The 12,346-nt window shown below is 42.4% G+C and overlaps 1 protein-coding gene across 2 annotated transcripts in view; it reads left to right on the top strand.

Moving 5' to 3' along the window:
* LOC143325623 (teneurin-3) overlaps positions 1-12,346 on the top strand; it is a 140,910-nt gene that overhangs the window by 5,942 nt on the left and 122,622 nt on the right. For both annotated transcript variants that reach the window (XM_076738836.1, XM_076738835.1), the window contains exons 2-3: positions 8,837-9,319; positions 11,538-11,813. In XM_076738836.1, coding sequence (XP_076594951.1) covers positions 9,049-9,319; positions 11,538-11,813 — 547 coding nt within the window. In that variant the 5' untranslated portion in view covers positions 8,837-9,048. The remainder of the gene's footprint in view (positions 1-8,836; positions 9,320-11,537; positions 11,814-12,346) is intronic.

Genomic DNA, 12,346 nt, shown 5'->3' with positions numbered 1-12,346 from the left:
ACACCCGGTGTCAGCACTTTAGCATATCTCTCTGCTTTTGAATTTTTATCTGTTAGCCAGGTTTTGTACGTTCCCAGCATTTCAAATGTAGTTTGAGTAACGGGTCGTAGCCACTGTCTGAGCGTCTCTGTTGATGGGCTACAGTGGTGCTACAGTAACGTCTCCAGATGTCCACATTAGATCGTCAAGCGAGGCTGATATTTGATTGGCAAATTGTAATTAGAGAGGCGCCGCTGCTGATCTAAATAAATATGATATCTGCAATAATTCCTTTGTTTTTTCAGCATTTGTTTTGTTTACTAGATATGTTGTGGAAAAATATGACGTGAAAATCGTTCTTTCAATCACCCTCCAAGGTGTGATTGCTCTGTAGCTTCATTACAATGCAGCAGCAGTATCACCGCAATTTAATTTATTTCCGTAACAATGGGTCGATGGTGGGTTTGTCTGTAAACGGCCACAGGACTGTGGAGTTTATTTTTGCACACCATGGAGTCAATTCATTATGAGTAAGCATTAGATGACAATTGTTGACACCGTCTTGCAAGATTCTCAATTAAGCGAATGTACATGAACATCATTACTTCCTCAGATCCCCCGTGTGAAATAACACTGCCGTGATACCAATTTGAGAAAATAGAAAACTGTGGCCCATTGAATTAAGACCGTCTGGTGTAATTGGGTGTGTGATATGGAAGGGAGCGCCTATTTTGATAAGAGCTGGGTTCAATGCTAGTAGCCTTGGATACGGATAAACGCTGGAGCCAGTATGTATGAATGCACTGAATAACCTGCTATTACCATTGGAGATAGAGGAAGATACTGCAGAAGAAACATTATAAAACCCTGCTTTTTTCTATCCCAATTGTCCACACCTAGCAATTACATGTTAAAAAATGAATTTAGCTGTGCTTGTGCTTTTTCCACTAAAGATTCAATGAATATATAACTCATACTGTCACTGGTGAAGGGTTATTTGGGGGGATTTGTAAACATCCCCGCTCAGCTTATTATGTTGTATCCTGGTGCTGGCAGATGCCGTTTTTTATTATTTAATTCACACAGACAAAAAGGCAAACAATAAAATGGTTAGGATTAGATGCTGACCGCTATGATATAAAAGTAAAAAAACAAAACAAAACAAAACAAAACAGTGAGTTCAGCTCAGCTTTTTAGATAATTTGTTTTTCATAGTCACAGTAGCTTTGTTTGTCTTCTAAATGTGCTGGAACTATGAGGGATGAAGCTTCAAGCCCCATGTCCGTGGAAAAATCTGAAGTGGCTGTATCGGAGATTTGCATCACTTTACTCCACTTGTGAATATTCTGCATCATACGCTGAGACAAGAGACTTAGGATGGAGCAGCATTTCATCATCTTTCCTGAGAGTCTCACTGAGTGTGGTAAGCTCATCCATCACCAAGTGTGCTAAGGATATAGCTGCCACTGAAATTTAATTGCTGGTAAATGCAGTCATGATTTTGTTTGCTCTTTTTTTCCTGGCCATCTCCCTCACTTTCTGTCTTTGTCTCTTTACCTGACATTTTCTTGTTTTCTTCAGTGGCTGTACATATTTAAAGAAATCTCAAATTATGGTAATTTACAAAGAAAAAACAGACAAAAGCGTGTCAGGAGGCCACACAACAACACAGAAACTTAGCGGCGTTGGATCACATCCCCGGAAATCTCAGCCAATTAGCTAATCGAAAATTGATCGTCTTGACTCTGATTGTTGTGTATTTTTAGGTAATAGTTCCACACTTCCTGTTGCAGCGAGGGATTTAAGCATTGACAATAAAGAATGAACACAATCTGGTTCAGATGGCATCCAGAATTCACAGGGTCTGGGCAACGTGCTGCAGACAAACACTTCTGTGTCTCCAAAATCACTGGTGTCAGGGGGAAACAGGCAGCATCTGATGGATCACTGCCCCGGTTCTCCCTCTCCCCTTCTCCAAGCGCCGGGAGGCACGGAAAAAAGAAAAAAAAAAAAAACACCAGGAAGAAGAACTGAAGAGAAACTGAAAGAGGAGAGGGAGAGAGAGGAGCGTCAAGGAGGAAGGGGAGAGAGACTCGACAAGATGAATTATGCAAAGCTGTCAGAGGCGGCTATTGTTGGAGGTGCTGGCTGTGTTAAAGGGAGCCAGCCCTGATCTTCACCAGCTCCATCCACCACTCTCACCACTCCCCATGGCTGAGAGCCGTCTGATCTGTGCTCCGGCAAATGGCCAACAACAAGGGGGGGGGGGGGGGGGCAGGCCACTTGGTGACAGGTGGATTGTCTTGGAGGGACACACTGGCAACGACAAGTGCGCTCTTTATTACTGTTATTTACAGAGGTCACCGACAGGGAGATCTAAGCTGACTTGTACAGCGGCCCCGGCGGAAATATAATTACCGAACAAAGGCTTAGTGAGGAGTTGCCATTTCAGCATTCTGGTCAGCGGTGGCTTCTACGGTTTTTGCAAAAATGCTTTGTGTGCTAAAGTCAGGAGAGGACGCAAGCTCGGTTTGAACCAGTGGATTTATTTATTAAGTTTGTGTTGCACTGAACTCTTTGAGTTTCAAGAAATCGTAGAATTAGGCCTTAAAAAATAAATAAATCAAATAATTTAGTCAAATGTCAGAAAATCGTACAAATGTGTCCATCGTAATTTGCTGTCGTCCTGTAGTTTAGCTAGCAGTCCAAAAATCAGCCATTTAATTTATAATGATGCAGGAAAAAAAAAACAAAAAAACCCAGCAGCTGGAACCAGCGAGTGTTTGTTTGATAAATGACTTTAAAGGCCCTGACAACATGTTTTTTCAATCAGCTTCTTACTATGAGTAATGGTTTTCTGTACAAACACACTGTTTTCTGCTGACGTTACAGCAGTTTTGTTTATTTCATGAGAGATTTCTTTTTTTTTTTTCCTCTGGGTTTGTCTAAGTGGTTTGAAGTGGGCGGGGCTCAGTTGAAAACAACATGATGTCACACACTTCCATGCACCAATCAGGATTTGCAACGTTTGAATATGAGGGACTGCACCTTTCCCTCCATTGCATCTGTTCCTTGAGGGTCCATGTAGAGACGCGAGGAGGGAAGAATCCACCGAAACGTCACGTGAAGCTGTGGCTGTTTCCGCTGACGGCGGCAGCTGATCGAAGCTGCATCGGCTGTCAGTCGGCTTCAGCTGGAGAGACTTTAGATGGATGTGTGTCTGCACACATGCTAAAGAAGGCGCACGGTTATCAGTGTCAGAGCAGCAGTGTTTCCTGTCTGTTACCTGGTTAACAAACACCTGCATACGAATAACAACCTGCGTTCTGTATTTATACTGCGTCCTGCTCAGAGGCACAGGAACATTTCCACTGGCAGAATGCATCTGTGTTATTTATGCAGTATTTGTATCTGTATTTATTCATATTCTGAATGTGAAATCATTATTTAATAACCCAGAATATGATTATGGTGTCTTTTGAACACTGGAAATCTATTATTTGTCTAAATGTTTTAGGGAAATTGAAATAATGTAACCCACATCAAACATGATGCTCATGAATTAACAGCCTCACGTGTGGCTGGACGGAAATGACGATAAATGGCAGCTTCTCCTCCCTGTTCTCTGACTTTTATTATATTCCCAACAAAAGTTGATGGATCTGAAGAGATCTCTTAATGAAGAAAGTTGTTTGTGTTCTTTAACCTTGAGTTATACAGTGAGTGAACTGTCTTCACTCCGGTGTGAAACTCAGTGATGTTGTGATGTATCAGATCGGTCCAATCAGCTGCAGCGTCCAGTCAATAACTGATATCCAACAGGAGGACGTTGAAAGACTTCTTTGACTTAAAAAGCTTTTTATTAACCTTATGTTTACCTCACTGTGTACCTTCGATCAGAGATGATTTTTTTATATTTTTTGTGATCATCAATTTATGAAGATACACAAAGATTTTTGCTCCCGGTACTTCTGGTAGAGCTGCATCCATGATTAGACTCCCCTGCAGGTTTTCAAAAGACTTTAATCAGACTATTGATAATTCACCATCCTAATGTTATACTGGAGAATATGTTCACTAAACAGGGCTAAAATTATGCATTTAGTCTAGTTATACATGTACATTTAGATGGAAATGATACATCCAACAACAGATATTTACTCAGCTGGGGGTCTGTGTCCTCAGGTCAGTGCAGTATCTTGCATCAATAGATGTCCGGGCTCAGACCAGCCTCACACAGCAGACTATCAGTTTCCATCTACGCTGGTGTGAGAGCAAATATGCAAACGATAGGAAAACCTGAATAGTATATGCCTTCATACTTGCCATCAAATTACAAGCACTGAATAAACTGATCTAATGAGGCTCATGTGATGACATACTAATGGAAAAAGTAGTAACCTATATTATTTGTGCAAAGCTGACTGAAGTTACCCTCCGTGGTGGAAAAGTCCTGAACGTGAGCACCAGCTGAGACGTGCACAAGCTCAAAACCACCCCCATCCAGGTGAAAAAGCCAGTTTTTAGAGCGTCCCTTGATTCTGAATCTGATCTAACTACACCTGCACAGTCCTAACGAAGCCAATTAAACGAGTTCCTGAGTGATAAATCTCTTACTAAATAAATATGTGTGTGTGTGTGTGTGTGTATATATATGATTTATGCTTGTTTAGTCATATATTCAATGTCACAGACAAATAGTTGAGATTTCAAGCTTTGTAGTTTTCAGGGTTTGTAAATGAAACGTAGGACTACAGCTAGTTTTTCTTCATTCTGTCACTGTGTTTTTAATTGTTTTTAGTCGGGAAATAGTAACAAAAAAAAAAACACCCATCACAAGTTTGCAGAGCCCAAGGTGACATCGTCTAATTGCTTGTTTTGTTCAAACAACAATCAAAAACCCAGAGATATTCAATTATAAAACTGAGAGAAGCAGCACATCCTCACACTGAATAAGCCACAAGCAGAGAATAAAGGCCATTTGTCCTTTTATGAATGACTTAAATGTTTACTCTATTGTTGAGGATTCATTTTCTGTCTTGACTAATCAATTGATGGTTTGTTTCAGCACTAATCAGCAGACTAATTGATTCTGCCTAGAGAGTTACTCTCCATGTTGTCCATCCTCGCTTGAAGCATCAGAAATGTAATTTCCTCTTCTCGTGAATAACACACTGTGTGCCGTTTGCTTATTTAATTATTTTTGTATTAAATAACGTATTGCTTCCAAGACATCTTAAAAAAAAGTTGCTCTCCCCTTTGGTCGTCCCTTCCAAATCCCACGTTGGACACATAAAACACACCGGCGCTCATCTTTGATGAATAAGTGTGTCCCAGACATGAAACAAGTAAATCTCACTTCGGTCCTTGAAACCTCTCCAACTGCCCTGAAGAGCCAATTGACTTGGACACATTTCTTCATACCATATTATACAGATGGTTTATGGTTTATGCTTCAAAGAAGTGCAGAGGTGTAGGACAGTACCGGGTGTCAGGGGGACTGTACTGAACTGGCATGGGAGTCGTTGGGACGTGTGTGGAGCTGCGCTGCGTAGATCATGAACTGTCTCTCTCCGTGCCTCGCTGGCTCGCCAGAGGATCTCTGTGTGACACTAATTTTGCAGTGTCGACTGTTCCGCCGAGTGGTCACGGGTGGCTGACTGCCCTTATTCAACCGCATGATCAAAGGTAAAAGGGAATGTAGAAGTGAGCGATACCAGAAAAGTTAAAAAAAAAAAAAAAAAAAAAGGGAACACGGTTAAGTAAAGAATTTGTGATTTTTACCTACAAAAATTCCTCCTCAAACTTAATCAGACACATCTTCATATTACTTTGACTTTTCTGCACTTCTGTCCCTTTTTCCAGATTGGTGTGCATCAGTGTGTTCTCTCAGTAGGGTAGCTACAGGGAGATTTTGCATAATCAAGGCAAGACAGACTGGCTTTTGTTCGTCTGCGCTTAAAGTAGTCTTAGTTCATACTGTAGTGAAAAACCTTTGAAACTTAAAGCCTGCAGAAACACAATAGATTTCCCCCAAGAGCCTCTATGACCTTTTGTGCATAATTTAAACTGCCATGAATGTCTCTCTTGTATCCTGGTAGTGTCCCCGTGTGCAGCGGCTGTGCACAAGCAGGACACTTTGATGAGCTGTGAAAAAGATGGCATCTTCAGGTCCTCAGAGTGAAGCCACAAATGTTTATACTGGGACGTGTCTGGTCACTCAAGGGCTTATAGCTGATTAGGACACAAATCTAATTCCTCCTTTAGGGGGAGCTTGCAACTCAGTGGGTAGGACTTGTAGCATTAGCTGTTTTTCCAGGCAGCGAATCTCTTTACAAGTCCATAAAGGAGAGGGGGTGTCGTAATCAGGGAGGCTCCTGGGCGTGTCCGCCTGCACTCATCCTGCACATTAATCTGCCAATCTGGACGGGTGTGCACAATTTCCTGAAAGTGATGAGATGCAACTGAGATGTCCTGTGGCATCGTAAAACAAGTGTGTGTGTGTGTGTGTGTGTGGGGGGGGGGGGTAGTGTTGAGAGTTGAGTGTCAGGGTTACAAGAGAGCGTGTCACTGATTGCATCTCAGCCCATCGGGGGAAACAGAATGATATCCAGCAACTCTGAGAGAAGGGGAGGAAAAAAATAAGTTGAAGAGGCCTAGAACAGCTCACAATTTTCATTATCCGTGCATCCTGTACTCCACCCGCCACTGCTTCAGTTTTTGGGAAGCCTCCCCAGGGCCGGCGCTTTTCTTGCAGCGCGACAGTGTGCTATCCTGGCTTCATTGGAAGGTTTTGATGCTTGATGTGAAACGAAGTGGATCTCATTTGGGGAAAGAAGGAGTCTGATACTCTAGTCTTACAGCTCAGCCAAGAGAGAAATGAAAGTGTGTGTGTGTGAGGGAGAGAGAGTGTGTGTGAGGAGGCAGTGGAAAATGGCTGGTAATAAACACTTCTGACACACCGGGGCTCCCATCCACATTCCACTCAAGGGTTTTTTGCGGATTAGTCACATTCTCATCCCCCTTGTCCACATTTCGGAGCGCTGTCTCCACCTGTGAGAGCGTCTTCTTTGAATTTTTAACAAGTTGAAGATTTTATCTGATGCGTGCATGCACACAGCCATATGATGTTTTTGTCTAACGTGAAGCACATGCAGACAGAGAGGCTGGGATGCATACCTGGGTCATGGGCACTGTGTCACATTGAATTCTTTTGCTGTCATGGAGTGGTGAAGGTTTGCGTTTTTGACAGAAATATGCCATACAGCTCTTATTCCTGCTGCCTCGTGTGTGAAGTGATGCTCTTGGTTACCTTGTGTACTCACATACAGTTGAAAGGTAAAATATTACTTGAGACATAAAACAGTTTAAAGGTGACTTCAGCCAAATAGAATACAAAAAATAAAATTTCTCACTTATTTCTGGTGATATGTAGCTATGCATTTTGCAGTTTTAGACTATTTTCAGGCACTATTTGGGTATTGTTACTGTTTTTTAGTTTGTTCAAAATGCATTTAAATAAAAAGGATCACGGTGAGGTCTGAATATTCCTTCTGGAAAAGTGATGTTTTTGAGTTTTTTGGAACTAGCCATTCAATGCTGCAAACGCTCCGTTCACCTCCGCTGTGTTGGGATGGAGCGAGAAATCACACATCTTAAAATAAGGACAGGTAAAACCAAACTTTTAGCAGAGCTACTGCAGATAGCAACAGAAGTACAATCTGTGAGGAGAGATCTGTCTTTGATAATTTGGGTGAACAGACCCCTCATTTTTTTTTTCGTCAGCTGTCACAAGCTGCTATGAATATGCGATTTTCATAGAAATGTGTCTTAAAATATCAGATCTATTTTTTGAGTAGAAAATGATTCACTTGGATCATTCAGCTCACCCAGATCTCGCTAAGAACAGTTTGCACTGGAACTACTTTCGACGAAAGAAATAGTCCCTCTGAAACCTGCTGCCTGGCTGCTCTGTGGATCCTTCGCAGTAACAAAGATGCTGGTTTTTCTAGCGTAATTTTTCAGCGCTTTGAGCACCACAAATTAAGCTCCGTTCACCTCCATCGTTGTGGTGGGCTGGATGCAGACGCCTCAGACAGATACCTGAAAACCTTGACATGTAAATTTAGAACTACAGAATCTGCCTGTAGCGAGTTGATATCACTGGAGGTAAGAGAGGAATAATACGTGTTTCATGATTTAGGCGAAGCAACCCTTTAATTTCTTTACTCTGTCAGACCGGTAAACTAATAAAATATAAACAGTCATTATGCATTTTTCATTATAATACGTCCTCTTATTTCTACCATTGCTGTTGTGTGTATAGACCTGACACTTGGTCAATTTGCATACGATGGGTCAAAATTAGAATTCTGTATGAGTTACAGTGGAGATTAAAAATTAAAGCATGATATGATCGTGTCACAAAAGTCACCGGCCACCGTGATGTGTGACTCATTGATTTATCTGTCATTTAACCAGCGTGTGACACTTGGCAGATATTAATTTTTGACTATGGTCATGGGAAAATTGAAAAGCTCGAGATTTTTCATGTATTTTATTGTGTGCTGCTCCTGCTGGTTTTAGCAAAGCTGCTTTCGCCTGGTTTGAAATGTGAGTTTCTGAAGGCCAACTTTTCAAAAACGTGTGCAGTGAAAATGAATTTGGTTTTGAAGGCTGACGCAGGCGAAGTAAGGAGGCGATGTTTTTAAGAAAGGAAGTCATGTATGGCAAAGGTTCATGGGTGAGGTTTCACGGGTGGGGGTGGGGGAGTGAGGAGGGGATAAGTGTGTGCTTTTGAAGATGAAGCAGATGGATTAGTGTTATCTGAGCTCTGTCTCTGTCTCTCTTTCTACAGGTAGAATGGGCAGGAGCCTGAATGGACTGAAGAAGTGACCGACAGGTTCAGAGGTGGGGAGGGGAGTTTGAGGGGAAACCGGCACAAGACGAGAATCACAACCAGAGGAGGAAGAGGAGGGGGAGAGGAGAGTGAAATAAGCCAGCAGCGAGCGTCTCAGGAGAGCGTCGGTGGAGAAGGGGAGGGAGTTGGATACCCAGCATGCGGGCAGCATGGAACGGGTGAGGGAGCAGCGGCCTTTCTGCTCGCTGTCCAAGAGCCAGAGAGACCGCGAGAGATACTGCGAGAGAGACAAGGATCGGGAGCGCCGTTACACCGCCTCCTCGGCCGACCGGGAGGAGGGAGCCTGCCGCGTACCCACTCAGAAATCCTACAGCTCCAGCGAAACGCTCCAGGCCTTTGACCATGACCCTTCGCGAATGCTGTTCGGAGGCAGAGTCAAGGAGATGGTCCACAAGGAGAGTGCAGAGTACAGCAGGCCAGGTTAGCAAGAACAGACGTTTCCTCACACCTCACACTGAAAGATTCTTCTGTAATCACAGTCGAGTTGCCACAATGTGAGCCAAGTGGTGCTGTTACTGATGCCGCCATGGATAAGTAGACAATTATGATGAAGCCCACATTATCAGTCTGATGACCTTGGCTGCAAAAAAAACCGTCTGACTAGGAGCTAAAAATATATGCGTTCATTTAGGAGCTTGCAGTTTTATCTCTGAAAGCAGAGAAGTGAAGATGGCTCTGGGATCAGTTTGTTCGACTTGTAAACAAGACAAACAGCGAAATCCTCCCGTCCACGTTCGCCTGCCGCTGTTGAACAGTGGGAAACGTCGTTAGCATGAACGTGCACGCAGGAGATTTTCTTGTTTTGTTGTGTTTACTAAGTTCCAGCATTTTGCAGTTTTATCCTCCTCTTAGGCTGCGTACATGTGACAACAAATAACTGCATGTGGTAAACACAATTAGATAATATCAAACAAAGGCAGAGTTTCATTTTCCCCAAACTTTCAGAGAAAACTCACGTCGGCTGTGATACAGTGGCCCACTCTGAAAATAATCCTGCCCGGCTGGACTGTGTTAAAATAATAAGGAGAAATGCTCAGTAAATAACCCTCTCCTTTAATTGGCTGTTAGAAACTGCTCTGATTTCTGTAATTAAAAAGTTTGAGCAGTTTATTCTATTTTATGGCACTCCTTTGGCTCATAAAATTGCAATTAGAAAATCTATCCATTACTCCCTTACATTTTCTTGGTGCTAATTGGTGCCCATTTTAGAATTAATGGGATTATGATGAAGTTGTGCGAAGAGTGATATTTTTCTTTATTTCTTTTAAAAATTCGGGCGTTTAATGTTAACGACTGTTTCTTACATCATCACAATAAATGTCAGATTCAATATTAGTCATCTGCTCGTGGAAAAAGAACATATTTTGTGTTGATGAGTGTGGATGCTGTATTCACTCTGTGTGTGTGTGTGTGTGTGTGTGTGTGTGTGTGTGTGTGTGTGTGTGTGTGTGTGTGAATCTCCTCATCTAATGATCGTTTTAAATGGTATGGGTTTTAATGTTAGGAAATCTTTTTTCTGTCACAGTTCAGCCTTTTTAAAAACATGTTTATTTTGTCTCCTCTGCACCAGCACGAAACTCACGACAAAGAAAATGACAGAATCTCACTTTATTACCTCACATTTGACGTGAAGATTTCTTTTTATTATCCACCGTTCATCACAAGCATCTTTTCCATCGCAGAGCTCTTATTTAACACTGTTGACACGTCTGACCTTGAAATCTTAAAAAAAAAAAAAAAAATCATCATTGATTAATAAAAAGCAGCACTGATGATTTCTCTTATGCAAGTGAATAAATGGTAAATATTTGTACTTTCAGATGAGCTTACCTGAAGTCATTTACATCTAAAATACATTCAAATAGAGGGGAAGGCTTGGGTCGATCACAGGAATAATAATTTTTGACATGGGCGATCGGTGTCACACTGACCAGATGGCAAAAAATATCCCATGTAAATGACTGAGGTTTTAAATAAGAAGAGTGCGCTGCCTGATACATTAAGAATATTTCCTTGTTAGTTCTGGGGCTTCCTAATGAGGTCGACATGAGTTATTTTTTTTGTTTATTGGCAATATTCCAGCGTCTCTCTTAAAAAAATATATATATTTATTTTGCTTAGATGTGGCAGTGTCTTTGAAGGCATGGCAGGCTATTATTTTATTTCCAGTGAACACCAGAGCCTCGAGTAATTCCAAATGAAGAGACAACAAATTTATGGTAATGATTTATTGTGCAAAAGGTCTGAGTCTGAAACGGTCTGTGAAAACAATAAATAATAAATGGGGAATAGCAATTTTCTTAAATTTTTTATATGTGCAGATGAACACAAGAAGCGTGATTTTTTTAGGTGGTTTGTTTTGGGGTTAAACGTCCAATCAAAGTAGGTCATCTTAAAAGTCTCTATTGCAAAATCGACTTCTGCACTGTGATTTAAGTGAAGGAAAAGGCTTTTGATCATCTCGATCGGTTGATGAGCCTTAAGTAGCTTGTGACGTGGTGAAGGCTTTAATTTAGCAATTACCCCCTCCCCTTCCTCCCTGCTCTTAGGTTAAGTGTTTTTTGAAGTAGCCCTGCTCTTGGCCATTAACCCGCGTTGTTGCTTGGTTTGTTAACTTTACAACTTCTGTCATTCACAGGGCAGACATTTTCACTGAGGCAACTCGGCATCTGTGAGCCATCGGCTCGCAGAGGCTTGGCGCTCTGCCCTGAGACGGGCCTCTCCCACCCACTCAGCAGCTACTCCAGAGGACCGGTCGCCACAGAAAACCATGAACCTGTATCACCGGAACGTACCATGACTCTTTGGGGAACGGGGGCAAAGTCTGGGCAGAATTCATGCCTCTCCAGTCGCTCTAACTCAGCGCTCACGCTCACTGACACGGAAATGGACAATAAATCGGACACCGAGATGGGTGAGTAGGGCACACGCTCCGTTCTCTCATCTTAAAATGCTGATTTGTTTGCAGCTCATGCTTGCGCAGCCTTTCAAAGGGGAGAGATCTCTATGTATGAAAAGCAGCAGTTGTAGGTCGGATTATGGTTGGCGCTGGAGACAAGGACCTGATTGGTGGAAGGAAGTGGAGGCGCGATTGGTGGGGCTGGTATCTGGAGAGGCACTTGCAGCAGCCTTTCTTCGGATCAAAGGCGTGATTCCTCACCGCATGCGGAAAAGAATGTGGCCTTCCGATTGAGCGGTTGCTAGTCACCTGGTCCTTCTCCACAGGAAGCAGAGGAGTTTGATAAAGTTTCCCCATGGGCTAGCGTATAATCAAAGATAGCTTTGTGTGCCTCAGTCTGAGATTTTGCTTAGAAATTCTGCAGTGGTTGACTGGGCATGCACAATGACTGATTAAATGGGTACAATGGTTTGAAGTGCAAATTTGTTCGTGCTGGAGACCTGAGATGGAGTATTGCGGTTCTGTGAGGAGGGCAGATCTTTGTTGCG

This window comes from Chaetodon auriga, chromosome 9, assembly GCF_051107435.1.
Source record: "Chaetodon auriga isolate fChaAug3 chromosome 9, fChaAug3.hap1, whole genome shotgun sequence".
Classification (NCBI taxonomy): Eukaryota; Metazoa; Chordata; class Actinopteri; order Chaetodontiformes; family Chaetodontidae; genus Chaetodon; species Chaetodon auriga.
This window is presented reverse-complemented; position numbering and strand designations above follow the sequence as displayed.